The 18,100-nt window shown below is 36.6% G+C and overlaps 1 protein-coding gene across 3 annotated transcripts in view; it reads right to left on the bottom strand.

Moving 5' to 3' along the window:
* LOC5569618 overlaps nucleotides 1-18,100 on the bottom strand; it is a 357,222-nt gene that overhangs the window by 123,677 nt on the left and 215,445 nt on the right. For all 3 annotated transcript variants that reach the window (XR_002500093.1, XM_021842777.1, XM_021842778.1), the window contains one exon: nucleotides 3,295-4,195. Coding sequence is in view for 2 of the 3 variants with exons in the window: in XM_021842777.1 (XP_021698469.1) it covers nucleotides 3,295-4,195 (901 nt within the window). In the remaining variant the exon portion in view is untranslated. The remainder of the gene's footprint in view (nucleotides 1-3,294; nucleotides 4,196-18,100) is intronic.

The following is an 18,100-nucleotide window of genomic DNA, read 5'->3' as shown; positions in this document are numbered from 1 at the left end:
TACTACATAGCATAGAGGAATCGCAAATAAGATTGACCAATTCACCCATGTTCGTTCAGACAATCTGTCTTTCAATAAGCTAAATTTAATGTTTGGCTTATTTTTTTTTCTCGAGATTTAGATGTGCGAAAATTGAAAAAAAATTGTTGCGCTTTTCCATTGTGAAATACCCTAGGTACCCCACCAAACTTGAATCTAAATCAGGAAACAAATTTTGATGGTGCATGCAATGCATTAATCAAATTTATAACTGATTTGTTATTTTTACTAAAACAAATCATCAAAATCGATCGAAAGATGGTGAAACTAGAGAATTTTGAAACTTGATGTCGGTATTGAATAGGTTAAGACCTTTGCCTTACGGCATTTGGCTTCCAATACTTCGAATGATATATTATTAATATTCGCATTTTTTTTTACTTGGGAGTTTTGAGGAAATTATGTCACGTTATAAGATGAGAGAGGAGTTGGTGGTGCGGTACAGTGTGAATAAACCAAGATTCATTTTTCGATATAAAATAATGTATGCATCTTCCTTGTTTAAGGTGAATAAAAATCGAAGGCATACCTCAGAATTTCAAGAGCACAAATCTAACGAACCCGATAGCGGTTCAAGCTGAACACTTGATCGATCGGCCATCGAGTTACCTATCGATAGAGTTTTCAGCCTGAATAGACGTCTGGTTCTGGTTCTAGATTTGTGCTCTTGAAGATTTGAGGTGCGGCTTTGGATGACCCAAATCAACGCGATTTTTTACGGCGACAGCGACAAACAATCGCTGCGAATTCGTTGCTACAGTGGTCCAATTTCATATTCGTACAGGATACTGTTTTCACATCAAGTTAGTAAAAAACTATTTAATGATGTATTGAGCTTAAAATACTTAATCCACATTGAAGATTATAGGTGTCACCTATTATTTGCCAATCACAAAATGTTTCCATTTACATTCATCTTTGGAAGAAATCTTCTGATAAATTATCTGAAAAAGTCTCCGAAGGAATTTCTGGAGAAAATCCTGGGAGGAACTTGTTAATGAATTTATGGACTAAATTTCCAGATGAATTCCAGGACGAAATCCCCTGATGAAATTACCGGAGGAGTTCTAAGAAAAATCTCGGGAGGAATTTCTTTAGAAAATAACCGGAGGAATTCTTGGAGTAAATTTCCGGAAAAAAATTTAGACGAAACCTCTGGAAAAAATCTAGTTGGCAATCCGCAGAACAATTTCTGGAGAACATTCTAGAAGGAATTCCTTGAGGAAATCCCCGAAAAAAATTTATGAACGACATCCACGGAGGAAAGTTTTTTGAAGAAATACTCGAGCATTGATGTCTAAAAGAAATCCCCAGAGTAATTCGTGGTAGAAATCTTATTGGACACATCGGAGGAATTTCGGTAGAATTCCTGGAAGAGCTCCTGGAGATATCTGTAGGCGGACTTCGTTGTGGAATCTTCAAATATATTCCCGGTAATTCGTGGTAAAATTCTTAGATTCCCCGGAGAAACACCCTTATAATTCCTGTAGGTGTTCTGTATGAGTTCATGGAAGAGTGCCCGATGGAATAGCCGAATTATTTGCCTGAGGAATTTCGATGGAGTATCGTTCCTGTTTTTACTTACCTCAAATGAGTAGAAACTAGAAACGGTGGCAGTTTCAGCGAGAAAAATCCAAACTGGTAAACAATCATGTGTCAAATCTTGGTCTAAATCCTACCAAAAATAAATAAGGCAGTTAGTTTGTTCAAAAAAAAAAAAAAAAAAAAAATGTCCAGTAAACTGGTATAAAATAAAATTGGCACTTTATTTGCAACGTCGGTGCAAGCTCTTATTTATAACCCTAAAATTTGCACCAAATCAGTGATTAGGACCACCGGAGCAGGTGCCCTTAGCTGAGGAAAAGGCTGTTGGTACGAAACGGCATAAATAAAAAGAACAAACTTTTCACTCAAAATAATACTCCTATTTTTCATCTGACTGAAATAATACACCAACGATTAAAAACTTGTTTCTTTGTTGTACAAAACATAATTGTTGCATTGATTGCACTCGCCATGTACGTCAAAATCGCAGAACATGGTTTATAAAATCGTTCATTTTATTACCCTATGAATACCATTGCTCACCTAGTTTTAGTAGCCTATCTTACGCAATTTTACCTCAGCTTTCTGATGGTGATCTCAGAATTCGTAACGAGTGGTGCGCTAATGGTGAAAACACGATTTTATTAACAATGGTGGCCAAATTTGAAATGGCCGTCACAATTTTTTTAACTTTAAATAAAAGCTGTATCCTTTCTCTATACGATGCCACTAAAGGGTCAAACACAATGCAACGACATTACGGCAAGAACGGCAAAACGGCAACACCGATTTGAATGACATGTCAATGTTTTTATCGATGTCGACTATGTCAGATTCATGGACATGACAAGGAGAGTGTAAATTAAGATGGGCGTGCCGTTTTGCCATTGTACCGTGCTGCCGTTCACATTGTGTTTGGGGCTTAAGTTTGCTATATATTCCAAGGGAAAAATGAGACATATTACGAGAAGAAATACCCTAGATTTATCAAAAAAATGAGCTTTTTCGCAAACTGTTTAGCTAGCCGGTGTACGAGGGTTTCACCAATTTGAGAAAACCGAAAGGACCACCCTTAAGTTTTATCGAAAACTAGCGATCAGTGCACACTCAATTTTTTCGGTAAAAATAACTGGGTTTTGGAACTACCGAAAAAGTCAGTAAACTAAAAAAAAATGACAGAAATCGAAAAACAGAGATTTTTTACTGGAATTTTGCAGAGAGCTTTCTTTTTATATCATATATCGATAAAAAATAAAACATGGTAAAATTTGCTTTTTAATTACTCGTGGCAAAAGTTTTCATTTTACTGACTTTTTCGGTAGTTCTAAAACCCAGTAAAATTTTACCGACCCCAGTAATTTAATTCAAGTGTGTGACATAAAATTGAAATTCTAACTATGCGTGCCGATGGTGGCCTGGTTTCAGCGAGATTTGCTCATTTAAAAATATTTATGATGCTTTGAAATTGAAATTGGATAAGAGATCATTCAATTTTATGTTTACATAAGTTGATATAAGTACGGATTTTGGCTTCATAGACAAGACCTACAAATTTAAATTAGGACACACGTCAGTATTCATTAATCAAGATCGTTGAAAATTACCAAATCGATACCTCGCAAGATTTCTGTCAGGTGCGATTTTACCCCTTTTTTCTGAAAATTTCTCCACCATGCAATCGACAGTTACAAATTAACAGCGCACACGTACTCATCTCGTTCCGGGCCGTTCGGAAGGTGGAGAAATTGAATCCTCCCTCGTTCGTATCGATGAGTGCATCCGAGTCCTGTGTGGGCATCAAAAGCTCGAGAAACTCGGTTTCGGTCAGCCCATACTCCGAACACGTAATGTAGATTGCCAGTTTACTGAAGCCCTTCCGTCCGAACCGCTTCTCCATCGCATTGAAAATGTTGTTCACGTACTCTTCAAAGGACTGCGAGCTATCCACTTTCCGCACAATCGTCTCATTCTGTTCCAGCGAGAGATCGAAGAAGTAATCCGAGTATTTAAACCGTTCCTTCTGCATCGGTGTTAGCTTAAGCGAATCGATTGGCACAGTGGTCGAAACTACCAGGAAAACGTTCCACGGCAGGCTGATGGGAAGCCACGACAAAGCTGCCACAATGTCACAGTCCAGTGGGTTCAACCTGTGCAGGTCATCGATGAAGAGAAACAATATCTCGTTGTGCAAATCTTCGCAGTGTTTCAGTAGATTCTGAAACCAATTATTGATGTAGAGCGGATCAAACGAGGCATCCTTCGGCAAATAGCCTTCCGGTATATTGAGGATAATTGCCAGCTGTTGACAGATTACTCTCAGCAATTCCAGATTGTAGGCGGACCGGGGGGTGGCCGAGGCGTACCGGATCACACGATGCACTTTAATATGTTCGAACCAGCCCGTTAGCTCGGTGTAGATGTGCGAAAGGAGTGTGCTTTTGCCACTGCCGTGACCACCGTAAATGAAGTACGGTGGGTGCCGACTTCCAGAGCGATAGTTTTGCTGCACGTTCTGCCGTATCCGGTCCGGGATTTTAGATGATATGTATTTGCTAGCGTTGAGATGCTCGTTCAAGTACATTAGGTGGGTCGAGTGCTCGTAAAATATCTCCTGTAGGCAAACGGACAGAAGGAAAAAGAGAAAATAATTAAACATCGGTGATGTGATAGTAGCACTTTGATGGGTTGAAGCTGTAGAAGAATTACAGCTTTGAACAATCAAAGCGATTTATTGATGTATTTGTACGGATATAAGTGCAATTTTTATTAATGTACTTTCAATTATATTCAGATTTGTTACAAAATGGAGAATAGAATAGAATGCCCCCTCTGGCTATGTCCATGCGTGAATGAGGTTGTCATGATTTTATTTGTTTAAATTTTTCTCGAGCAGTAGAAAAATCTTATCAAGTTGGCTGATCTAATTGTAGTGCGGTTTTTAGCGTGTTAAAGGCAATTTGTATTTTTGTGTGTTTTTTTATAACATGGACCATGTCAAAATAAAGTGAAAGTGTGAAAAAAATGTATTTCGCTTAGAAAGAGCAGAAACAAATTGAAAGCTTTAAATTTTTGTTCCTTTGCACCAGTAATAGTGGTACTTTCCTATAATATGAATGTAAACTACTGCTACAGGAACAGAAGTAAGCATTTACTACCATAAGTGAAACATGTTCTAATAATTAGGGTATTTTTTTTTAGGATGATTTAATCATCCTAAGTTTATTTTCACGTGAACTAGGATAGAAAAGCATTCGAATGACGTACCGTTTTGACTCATATTCCGTACACTTCGGCTAACAGTGACTTCAAATATATTTGATAGGCATAAATTAGCTGATATTAATTAAAATTTTTAATTTGTTCGCAAAATATAACACACTCCTTTGGGTGTGACGATAAAAATGTGTACGATGAAAATTCTGTAGCCTGAGAAATTAACAGGGGGTTCTAGTTACGGGTCGGTCCCCCAAGGAATTTTGGAATATCTTCCAAACCAGATGACCAATGATCTATATCGACACAGATTCTCAAACTAGCAGAGTTTTTTGAGAGCTTGTGAAAAAATGGTGCAAAAATATTGAAAAACAAAAAAGTTATAACGATTTGAATTTGAATTTTGCGGTAAAAAATGAAGCTTCCGGTAGAGGGGTTAACACCTTGCTTGAAATACAGCACACCACTAAAAAATCGCATTCAAATGAATGAATTCGCAAATAATTTATTTTTACTGACCTCGAACTAAAGAATCATTACAACTCCCAGAGTATAAAATAGATTGAAAGACATTGAAATTGAATTGCAATTAACTGCCGTTTCCTGGAAATTAAATAACATCTTTCAATGAAACATTTCAACCATCTATAATGTAAATATACGCTCTGAGACTTTAAATGGAACACATATGATGTAGAGTATGAAAATAACATTAGGTTTAAGCAATCGCTTTTACAACAGTACATCTAAAAAAATGCAATTTATAAAAAAGACTAAACTTCTGACGAAAGAGTAACTACGCCACACAATGATTACTCTCCATATAAAAGTTGGAAAAACAGATTTTTTTTTTCATATTCTGATGAGGTTAAATAACTCAAACTGACTTGATAGTGCATTTTTTAGAACTTTTTTTTTAATTTATTTATTAGTAATTTTCTAAACATTACATTCATTTCTTATATCTAGGTGTTCTGTGTTTTTAGCAACACTATCATCCTAATTTGGTAAAACAAATTTAAGATTTGATTAACATTTCTTTAACAACATATTACATTTCATTTGTTCTTACGGGGGCAGGATCCATCATCAATTTCGGAGTTTTCAAAAGCAGTTTTTTCGTTCAAAATCAAGAAAAAATACTTAAAAATGTGTTCACTGTATTCAATTCTCCAACCGCAACACAGTGAACACATTTTTATCGAATAATTTTCAGTTTTGAACAGAAAAACTGCTTTTGAAGTTTCGATGATGACGATGATTACGATGACGGAGCGTTGATCGTTAAGACAAAGTTTTGATTTTATATTAATAAGGGGATAATGACATTTTACATATTTGTTACATTTAGCTTGATGGCCCTCAATGTGATTTTTGAAAGTTAAATTCTTATCTAGCATGAGCCTTAGATACTCAACTTAATCTGACCAATTTATTGAAACCCCTATCATCGTGACATGATGTCTATTTTTTGGAACTATTTATCATCATCTAGGGTGCCGGTACCAATGGTTGTAATGTACCAGTAGATTGGACTATGGAATAAAACGTACATTTTTCGATAAAAACGACATGTGTTATTATTGGTGGATAGATCGCCTCTAGTTCAGTCGATTTGCCAAATTTCAGCTTTTTATTCTATCAAAAAGTCATATAAATAATTAAGTTAACGCAAAAAATTTGCTCCCTTGCACCAATAGTCGCCGTCGTGTTCCAGTAGTGGATCAACGGATGGAAGCAGTTTTTAAAATGGATGTATAAAAATGAAGAAAAGTCCCAGAGATGATCTTTATGCTTTATTCGAAAGATATTAATTGCTGTTTCGAGGGAAAAATGTAAAACCCATGTAAAAATTTACCATTTTGTTCAAAATTCCTTGCATCATTCCCGAACGTCTACTACTGGAGCACTAGCGCTACTACTGGAACACGTGTACCAATAGTGGCTCAAGCGATTTCATGTTAAAAAATTAGTTTTATCACTCTTTTTATATTTTTCCATATAGTAGAGGTTTAAATCTTTCTGTTGACGCCAAAAGATCTCTGTTAAGGCTTTTCGTTATTTTGTTATGATTTTTTAAAGCTTAGGTAGTCCACTAATGGCACCCACACCCTATTTATACCCATCTTTATGTGATTTTTCCAGCGCACCCTCCCGGCTTTCGCAACCTTCTGGATACAGGGTTCGCCGAAGAGCCTAGCGAGCTCGTAGTTCATTCTCCGCCGCCACACACCGTTCTCCTGCACTCCGCCAAAGATCGTCCTAAGCACTCTTCGTTCGAACACTCCAAGTGCTTGCAGGTCCTCTTCCAGCATGGTCCATGCTTCATGTCCATAGAAGACCACTGGTCTTATATGCGTTTTGTACATAGTACATTTGGTGCGGGGGTGATTCTTTCTCGACCGCAGCTTCTTCTGGAACCCATAGTAGGCGTGACTTCCACTGATGATGCGTCTCCGTATTTCACGACTAACGTTGTTATCAGCCGTTAACAAAGATCCAAGGTAGACGAACTCATCAACCACCTTAAAGGTATGCCCGTCTATCGTAACACTGCTTCCCAGGCGGGCTCTGTCGCGCTCGGTTCCGCGAATGTACAGGTCTGCCACCGTTCCAAATGTTCTGCCGACAGTATCCATAACATCCGCGAAGCAAACAAATTGGCTGGATCTTGTGAAAATCGTACCTCGGTTATTGAACCAAGCTCTACGCATGACACCTTCTAGCGCGATGTTGAACAGCAGGCACGAAAGTCCTAAACTTAATATTTTTATAAAACTTTCCGAGCTCAAGTGTACTCTCCAGCTCACTTTTTCTTCATGATAACAAACTCTACTAAATTATAACATATGTTTATCGAAAAACATGTTGAGTATTGAATCTACACAAATTAATTATTGAATTTCGAAACAATTTGACACCTAGTTTGAGTTACTATCAACGCGACCAACTTTAGAACAACTCTTACGGCCACAATTTTCACACGAGCATCATCGAGCAACTTTCTGTAATGTCCACTAGAGGATCCTAGGGTCTCTGAATACCTTTCAAGAAATTTTCTAACTAATAATCTGTCCTTCGTCATTATAGGAACATAAACAAATCAGTTTAGGAATGTTTAAGAATTCGTAATAATTGTCCAATAGTTTGATTATAATCTGCGGAACACTCTTTTGTCTCTAGCACCAAAAATACCTCTTTTACCTAATTTATGGTTACTGAATCCATTAGTGTTTTCAACAATTTCATAGGTCGTCTACTTTCTGAGATATTGGCTGTTGAAAATTCAGAATTTGACTATTTTAGCCAACTTGCATGCAAGTTTGCTAGCTTATATGGATTTTTTTACTATCAAAAAAATTAGGCAAGTTTTCGAATTCGACTTAAACGATTCAAAAACAGTTCAGGTTTTCGAGACTTCGATTTTTTATGTAATGATGATATATCATCCTAACTGTGACAGATTCTATCTATCAGTTTTATGTATCAACTCTCATCTAATGTGTATATGAATGTATGAACTTTAGAAAAACTCCATAAATTTTTTTTCGTCAGTTCTGAGTAAACAAGAAATCGTTTCTGTACTAAAACAAAGTAAGCAGCATGGGTAGATCATTTTTTGTTAAACAATGTTGTTGTAGAAATGAGCAACGTTTTTCATAGTAAAGGTACGTTGCTTCTCTCAATACCCTTAATAATTCTTCAACTAAATCTCAGATCAATCAACTCTTGGCATAAAGGTTTCATATTTTTCCAATGCATCATGCAGAAAATCACCGGGAGACGTGCCATGTCAGACCAACCTTATGATTCAAATTCTTCGAAGGTACACAAAGTAAAAACCCCGTACCAAATCCGTCTATGCTAATTTTACACTGAATTATTCAAATTCATGCACAGTTTCGAGACTAAAAATACGTCCCAATAAGCGCCGGAAGAGCATTCGTGTGCTCGGTAGAAAAACATAAGGTGAAAAGATAGCAGATAGCTGGAAGGAAATTTTCCAGCGCTACGAAACGAACTGGAAGCATCCTTTTTGTGAGCCACTGATAGGGTTCGAGGTCAGGCATGTGATTGCAATGATATAATGGCAATAAAACGTGATGCCCGAAGAAGAATGTTCCTTTGGCTGGCACGCCGTGTAGAGTAGAATCAGGTCAGGTGGAACCTAGCTAGGATGCTAGAGATTGCTGGAAAACTGTGAAGTGAGATTCTGTATGCGTTTATCGGAGCTTGTGCACCATTTATAGTTCTTCGCACAAGGGCGGTGTGTAAGCGACATGATCCATCAGGATTTTCGAAGAAGCATTTAAGTTTCCGAACGGTGGAAAACGTGTAAAGGTTTATTTATAAGCAAATGCGGCATAGATGGTGTAAATGTGATATAATAGCGAGAGATTATTGAACGATTTATATACATTTTCGAGGACTTTGATACAAAATATTTTGTTCATTGCTAATCTATAGGCAAGTATTTACCTAAAATTAAGAAAAATCTGTAATAAAATCACAATAAAAACATTGAAACCACAACTAACGTAATATTACAAATTATTCGAATCTCTTGGCTAGAATAATGATAGTTGACTTACTGAAAAACTTTGCTGGAGACGCCATATTTCTAAGTGATCAGGATCTTGAGATATCAGAAAAACAAAATTTAGATGCTCACTAGCGCCGCCTGGTGACAGAATTCCGCATCACAATGACCACCACTCAGGCAAAAAGACTAACGAAATACATAGGAACCACTTATGAGAATTCGCCACAATAAATCGGGTTGAAATTCATAGCTTTGCCTTATGAAATCAAAATTTGAAAACAAAACTGTTTTCGCGGCAACCTGGAATCGAACCAAAGATCTTGCGATCGATAGGCCTGTGCGTACACCGTCTTGACGTTAGGTGATGCTAGAACGATACATAAAGCGACCGTATTGCTCTAATAACTCTACCTTACATAAGGTAAAATGTATGAATTTTGATAGTCTAAAGCATTTTGCCAGCTTTAGAATGCCCCCTCTGGCTATGTCCATGCGTGAATGAGGTTGTCATGATTTTATTTGTTTAAATTTTTCTCGAGCAGTAGAAAAATCTTATCAAGTTGGCTGATCTAATTGTAGTGCGGTTTTTAGCGTGTTAAAGGCAATTTGTATTTTTGTGTGTTTTTTTATAACATGGACCATGTCAAAATAAAGTGAAAGTGTGAAAAAAATGTATTTCGCTTAGAAAGAGCAGAAACAAATTGAAAGCTTTAAATTTTTGTTCCTTTGCACCAGTAATAGTGGTACTTTCCTATAATATGAATGTAAACTACTGCTACAGGAACAGAAGTAAGCATTTACTACCATAAGTGAAACATGTTCTAATAATTAGGGTATTTTTTTTTAGGATGATTTAATCATCCTAAGTTTATTTTCACGTGAACTAGGATAGAAAAGCATTCGAATGACGTACCGTTTTGACTCATATTCCGTACACTTCGGCTAACAGTGACTTCAAATATATTTGATAGGCATAAATTAGCTGATATTAATTAAAATTTTTAATTTGTTCGCAAAATATAACACACTCCTTTGGGTGTGACGATAAAAATGTGTACGATGAAAATTCTGTAGCCTGAGAAATTAACAGGGGGTTCTAGTTACGGGTCGGTCCCCCAAGGAATTTTGGAATATCTTCAAAACCAGATGACCAATGATCTATATCGACACAGATTCTCAAACTAGCAGAGTTTTTTGAGAGCTTGTGAAAAAATGGTGCAAAAATATTGAAAAACAAAAAAGTTATAACGATTTGAATTTGAATTTTGCGGTAAAAAATGAAGCTTCCGGTAGAGGGGTTAACACCTTGCTTGAAATACAGCACACCACTAAAAAATCGCATTCAAATGAATGAATTCGCAAATAATTTATTTTTACTGACCTCGAACTAAAGAATCATTACAACTCCCAGAGTATAAAATAGATTGAAAGACATTGAAATTGAATTGCAATTAACTGCCGTTTCCTGGAAATTAAATAACATCTTTCAATGAAACATTTCAACCATCTATAATGTAAATATACGCTCTGAGACTTTAAATGGAACACATATGATGTAGAGTATGAAAATAACATTAGGTTTAAGCAATCGCTTTTACAACAGTACATCTAAAAAAATGCAATTTATAAAAAAGACTAAACTTCTGACGAAAGAGTAACTACGCCACACAATGATTACTCTCCATATAAAAGTTGGAAAAACAGATTTTTTTTTTCATATTCTGATGAGGTTAAATAACTCAAACTGACTTGATAGTGCATTTTTTAGAACTTTTTTTTTAATTTATTTATTAGTAATTTTCTAAACATTACATTCATTTCTTATATCTAGGTGTTCTGTGTTTTTAGCAACACTATCATCCTAATTTGGTAAAACAAATTTAAGATTTGATTAACATTTCTTTAACAACATATTACATTTCATTTGTTCTTACGGGGGCAGGATCCATCATCAATTTCGGAGTTTTCAAAAGCAGTTTTTTCGTTCAAAATCAAGAAAAAATACTTAAAAATGTGTTCACTGTATTCAATTCTCCAACCGCAACACAGTGAACACATTTTTATCGAATAATTTTCAGTTTTGAACAGAAAAACTGCTTTTGAAGTTTCGATGATGACGATGATTACGATGACGGAGCGTTGATCGTTAAGACAAAGTTTTGATTTTATATTAATAAGGGGATAATGACATTTTACATATTTGTTACATTTAGCTTGATGGCCCTCAATGTGATTTTTGAAAGTTAAATTCTTATCTAGCATGAGCCTTAGATACTCAACTTAATCTGACCAATTTATTGAAACCCCTATCATCGTGACATGATGTCTATTTTTTGGAACTATTTATCATCATCTAGGGTGCCGGTACCAATGGTTGTAATGTACCAGTAGATTGGACTATGGAATAAAACGTACATTTTTCGATAAAAACGACATGTGTTATTATTGGTGGATAGATCGCCTCTAGTTCAGTCGATTTGCCAAATTTCAGCTTTTTATTCTATCAAAAAGTCATATAAATAATTAAGTTAACGCAAAAAATTTGCTCCCTTGCACCAATAGTCGCCGTCGTGTTCCAGTAGTGGATCAACGGATGGAAGCAGTTTTTAAAATGGATGTATAAAAATGAAGAAAAGTCCCAGAGATGATCTTTATGCTTTATTCGAAAGATATTAATTGCTGTTTCGAGGGAAAAATGTAAAACCCATGTAAAAATTTACCATTTTGTTCAAAATTCCTTGCATCATTCCCGAACGTCTACTACTGGAGCACTAGCGCTACTACTGGAACACGTGTACCAATAGTGGCTCAAGCGATTTCATGTTAAAAAATTAGTTTTATCACTCTTTTTATATTTTTCCATATAGTAGAGGTTTAAATCTTTCTGTTGACGCCAAAAGATCTCTGTTAAGGCTTTTCGTTATTTTGTTATGATTTTTTAAAGCTTAGGTAGTCCACTAATGGCACCCACACCCTATTTATACCCATCTTTATGTGATTTTTCCAGCGCACCCTCCCGGCTTTCGCAACCTTCTGGATACAGGGTTCGCCGAAGAGCCTAGCGAGCTCGTAGTTCATTCTCCGCCGCCACACACCGTTCTCCTGCACTCCGCCAAAGATCGTCCTAAGCACTCTTCGTTCGAACACTCCAAGTGCTTGCAGGTCCTCTTCCAGCATGGTCCATGCTTCATGTCCATAGAAGACCACTGGTCTTATATGCGTTTTGTACATAGTACATTTGGTGCGGGGGTGATTCTTTCTCGACCGCAGCTTCTTCTGGAACCCATAGTAGGCGTGACTTCCACTGATGATGCGTCTCCGTATTTCACGACTAACGTTGTTATCAGCCGTTAACAAAGATCCAAGGTAGACGAACTCATCAACCACCTTAAAGGTATGCCCGTCTATCGTAACACTGCTTCCCAGGCGGGCTCTGTCGCGCTCGGTTCCGCGAATGTACAGGTCTGCCACCGTTCCAAATGTTCTGCCGACAGTATCCATAACATCCGCGAAGCAAACAAATTGGCTGGATCTTGTGAAAATCGTACCTCGGTTATTGAACCAAGCTCTACGCATGACACCTTCTAGCGCGATGTTGAACAGCAGGCACGAAAGTCCTAAACTTAATATTTTTATAAAACTTTCCGAGCTCAAGTGTACTCTCCAGCTCACTTTTTCTTCATGATAACAAACTCTACTAAATTATAACATATGTTTATCGAAAAACATGTTGAGTATTGAATCTACACAAATTAATTATTGAATTTCGAAACAATTTGACACCTAGTTTGAGTTACTATCAACGCGACCAACTTTAGAACAACTCTTACGGCCACAATTTTCACACGAGCATCATCGAGCAACTTTCTGTAATGTCCACTAGAGGATCCTAGGGTCTCTGAATACCTTTCAAGAAATTTTCTAACTAATAATCTGTCCTTCGTCATTATAGGAACATAAACAAATCAGTTTAGGAATGTTTAAGAATTCGTAATAATTGTCCAATAGTTTGATTATAATCTGCGGAACACTCTTTTGTCTCTAGCACCAAAAATACCTCTTTTACCTAATTTATGGTTACTGAATCCATTAGTGTTTTCAACAATTTCATAGGTCGTCTACTTTCTGAGATATTGGCTGTTGAAAATTCAGAATTTGACTATTTTAGCCAACTTGCATGCAAGTTTGCTAGCTTATATGGATTTTTTTACTATCAAAAAAATTAGGCAAGTTTTCGAATTCGACTTAAACGATTCAAAAACAGTTCAGGTTTTCGAGACTTCGATTTTTTATGTAATGATGATATATCATCCTAACTGTGACAGATTCTATCTATCAGTTTTATGTATCAACTCTCATCTAATGTGTATATGAATGTATGAACTTTAGAAAAACTCCATAAATTTTTTTTCGTCAGTTCTGAGTAAACAAGAAATCGTTTCTGTACTAAAACAAAGTAAGCAGCATGGGTAGATCATTTTTTGTTAAACAATGTTGTTGTTGAAATGAGCAACGTTTTTCATAGTAAAGGTACGTTGCTTCTCTCAATACCCTTAATAATTCTTCAACTAAATCTCAGATCAATCAACTCTTGGCATAAAGGTTTCATATTTTTCCAATGCATCATGCAGAAAATCACCGGGAGACGTGCCATGTCAGACCAACCTTATGATTCAAATTCTTCGAAGGTACACAAAGTAAAAACCCCGTACCAAATCCGTCTATGCTAATTTTACACTGAATTATTCAAATTCATGCACAGTTTCGAGACTAAAAATACGTCCCAATAAGCGCCGGAAGAGCATTCGTGTGCTCGGTAGAAAAACATAAGGTGAAAAGATAGCAGATAGCTGGAAGGAAATTTTCCAGCGCTACGAAACGAACTGGAAGCATCCTTTTTGTGAGCCACTGATAGGGTTCGAGGTCAGGCATGTGATTGCAATGATATAATGGCAATAAAACGTGATGCCCGAAGAAGAATGTTCCTTTGGCTGGCACGCCGTGTAGAGTAGAATCAGGTCAGGTGGAACCTAGCTAGGATGCTAGAGATTGCTGGAAAACTGTGAAGTGAGATTCTGTATGCGTTTATCGGAGCTTGTGCACCATTTATAGTTCTTCGCACAAGGGCGGTGTGTAAGCGACATGATCCATCAGGATTTTCGAAGAAGCATTTAAGTTTCCGAACGGTGGAAAACGTGTAAAGGTTTATTTATAAGCAAATGCGGCATAGATGGTGTAAATGTGATATAATAGCGAGAGATTATTGAACGATTTATATACATTTTCGAGGACTTTGATACAAAATATTTTGTTCATTGCTAATCTATAGGCAAGTATTTACCTAAAATTAAGAAAAATCTGTAATAAAATCACAATAAAAACATTGAAACCACAACTAACGTAATATTACAAATTATTCGAATCTCTTGGCTAGAATAATGATAGTTGACTTACTGAAAAACTTTGCTGGAGACGCCATATTTCTAAGTGATCAGGATCTTGAGATATCAGAAAAACAAAATTTAGATGCTCACTAGCGCCGCCTGGTGACAGAATTCCGCATCACAATGACCACCACTCAGGCAAAAAGACTAACGAAATACATAGGAACCACTTATGAGAATTCGCCACAATAAATCGGGTTGAAATTCATAGCTTTGCCTTATGAAATCAAAATTTGAAAACAAAACTGTTTTCGCGGCAACCTGGAATCGAACCAAAGATCTTGCGATCGATAGGCCTGTGCGTACACCGTCTTGACGTTAGGTGATGCTAGAACGATACATAAAGCGACCGTATTGCTCTAATAACTCTACCTTACATAAGGTAAAATGTATGAATTTTGATAGTCTAAAGCATTTTGCCAGCTGCTTGGGTACGTCAGGAGTTAATCATCAATATTAACCTCCTTTTCCCGAGCAGCCTAGATAGCCGCGTAGTGTCGGTAGCGGTTGTTTCAACTGGCTAAGAATTAACACTACGGATTACCTGTTCCGGTGGTAAAAGTCCACCTAACAGGTGACCCCTAATTCATGGTGTGATGCCGTTGGGTAGTGGACGCTTGCTGTATGAGGTACCAGTTTAATTAATATTATTTTGGTGTCATCCTTCAATTGCCCTTCAGGCAATGAGTTCTAAAAAATGTATTACCACCGTGTTAACGGGTGAAGAAAATTGAAGTGTCTCTGACCCGTCTAAATAGAAATATAGTGAAAGCAATATTACTAGTTTGTGAAGCGCAACTTCGTCATTTAGTGCAATAGCTAATTTCTACCTCACACGTAGAAAGTGCGGCACCTTACTTGTATATGAGAACATCTCATCTTCCATATAGTGTTCTCACTTATAAGGGTAGTTAGCTTGACCTGAGTTATCTTCAATGTGCTAGTGTAACTCATTTCTTTCGGGCTCTGTTATAGCCGTGTGTAAAAACTACAGCCCGATAGCGCAATATAGTTCTGTACGCAGCTGGCTGTGATGGGACAACTGAAGTACAAAACTATGCGCTCAACAATGTATCTCCTATTGACACTACCTACCTACAGGGTAGCGTGCATCTGTGGGGGTATATGGTATATCAATATAACCGTGCGAACGAAAGTATTGTTGATTGATTAGCCTCTTTTTGAGAGTGGAAGAGTGGAATTATTTGTATGATCACTTGTTTGAATGGGGTATCTTTCGGGTGCATGACATTATGTGCGTCGGTAAAATATCCCTGAATTACAAATTGTTCACTATTTGGTATTTCCACTAAAATAACATAAAGCTGTATATGTTCATGGGTAACGTATGACAGTAAATGTTCGTCGTTTGGTTGGAATACAGCGTTATGATTTATTGCATGTATTACAAACTAATTTTTTCTCTACATGAGAGTATAAGAGTGCATTATAATTTTTGAGCTTCTTGTACTACGTGGGGTATTTAAAGGTGTATGGCAAAATGTGCGCCTTGACTTTATCCCTGTAGTGCAATTCGTTTATGATTTTGTATAGACTCTTTTCTATAGCTTTTGGCGTTCAATTTTTCGCCAACAGTTTGTTTGTTGGTTCAACAACAATTATAATTAGACGATCAAAAGTAGGCATTTTTTTTCTGACTCTGGACGTTTGATTATTTTGACTTTGCGATTATATTAGTTTTGGTATAATAGCTGAGCTTTTAGCTAAATCCTTTAGTAGTTCCGTGCAGCATTCAGTGAGTTCTTTTAAAGCTTCTACTGGACGTGCTAAAGGAGAAATACTGCATGTTGGAAAAGAACTACAATGTGTGAAGCCCCTGGCCATGAATAGTGGTGATCTTAGTTTAGCCGCCAAAGGCAAAAACTATGCGAAAACCCAGAGAGATAAATACTGCAAAGCTGCTTTGACCGGTATAATCTCTCTTTGGGAAAACTAGCAGTTCAAGAACTTCATTGCGTTTGCAAATAAGGCTTAAAAGGCATATTTTATGAATGCGATGAATGATGAACTGATGAAGGATTTAAACGTCCTGCAATATCATACGGCACCTATTTCATTAATCTTATCATTCTTCGATTTTAAGCTCAGACTTGGAAAATCTGGTTTCAACTGGAAACCAGGAAACCCAAGACTGGCTCAAATGAAGTTTGCTAATAATAAATGAATAGGTGTCATTTGATTACAAATTCATTAATAAATTTATAATCTTCACCAGTGCAGTATTTGCTGCATTTCCCGGAATGCTGTTGAAGATTTAAATCAAAACGGTGTCTAATCGTATGGTTTCCCATAATTAAGCTGTTTTGGAAACTTCAGAAGGATTAAAAAGACACATATACTGAAAAGGACAGCTCCGTTCTTTTTCAGTATTTGTAATTGTTATTCAATCCTCCTTTAAGGACGAAACTTTTTGATAAACTACGGGTTTTCATATAGTTTCTTGTCGTGTTCTCTGAAATAATACAGGTTCTCGTACTCTAAAGGGCAAAGCATCTTCTGCTGTGGTAGATTATGTAACGTCATCATAGAGTGTGAGAATTTGTTTAGAAATCATTTTCAGTATCCCTCCGGGGGTGCAGAAGTGAAATTTGATGCTCATCAATTCTTACAAGCATCCTTCCAGGGTGTTTGTATGAATCTTATCATCCCTTACAAGTTTCCTTTTCTTTCTCCTTGTTTTCCTAGTCCTTTTCCCATCGGGTAAGTGATGAATGGCGATGACGTGCGAGGCACAAATCTCCCATTTGTAGGGGAACGTGCCGCCTGAGCCCAAATTCTGATACATAAGGTAAAATGTATGAATTTTGATAGTCTAGTTCACAGCATGTCTACTGAACGATTATACTGAAAATTACGACTATCTATTTTGATGACTTTTTTAAACATCGATAGTTTATAAAAACTTCCGTTAGGCTACAGGGCATTTTTTTAAATTATCGGACAGGTTTGGGCCGAAGGTTCTCCGATTTGCATGAAATTTTCACCAGAGGTAGAGCTCGTGGATATATGACCAAAAGTGAAATTCAAAAAAATTATAGTGGCCTATTTTCCCGGAAAACTCTAGATGAATTTTCACGATTTCTCTATATACCTCAAACTTTGAAAATTCATATCTCCTGAACTATGCATCGTAGAACAAAAGTTTTTTAGTTAAATCGAAAGGAAATTTTCTCAGCAATCTATTTAAAATATAAAAAGAAAAACATTTCTCGGAAAATTTTTCACCATGGAGAAAATTGTCGGAAAAATAGCAAAAAAACTATCGTCTGTATCATGAAAAAAATTCAAAAAAATA

This window comes from Aedes aegypti, chromosome 2 (genome assembly GCF_002204515.2).
Source record: "Aedes aegypti strain LVP_AGWG chromosome 2, AaegL5.0 Primary Assembly, whole genome shotgun sequence".
Lineage (NCBI taxonomy): Eukaryota > Metazoa > Arthropoda > Insecta > Diptera > Culicidae > Aedes > Aedes aegypti.
This window is presented reverse-complemented; position numbering and strand designations above follow the sequence as displayed.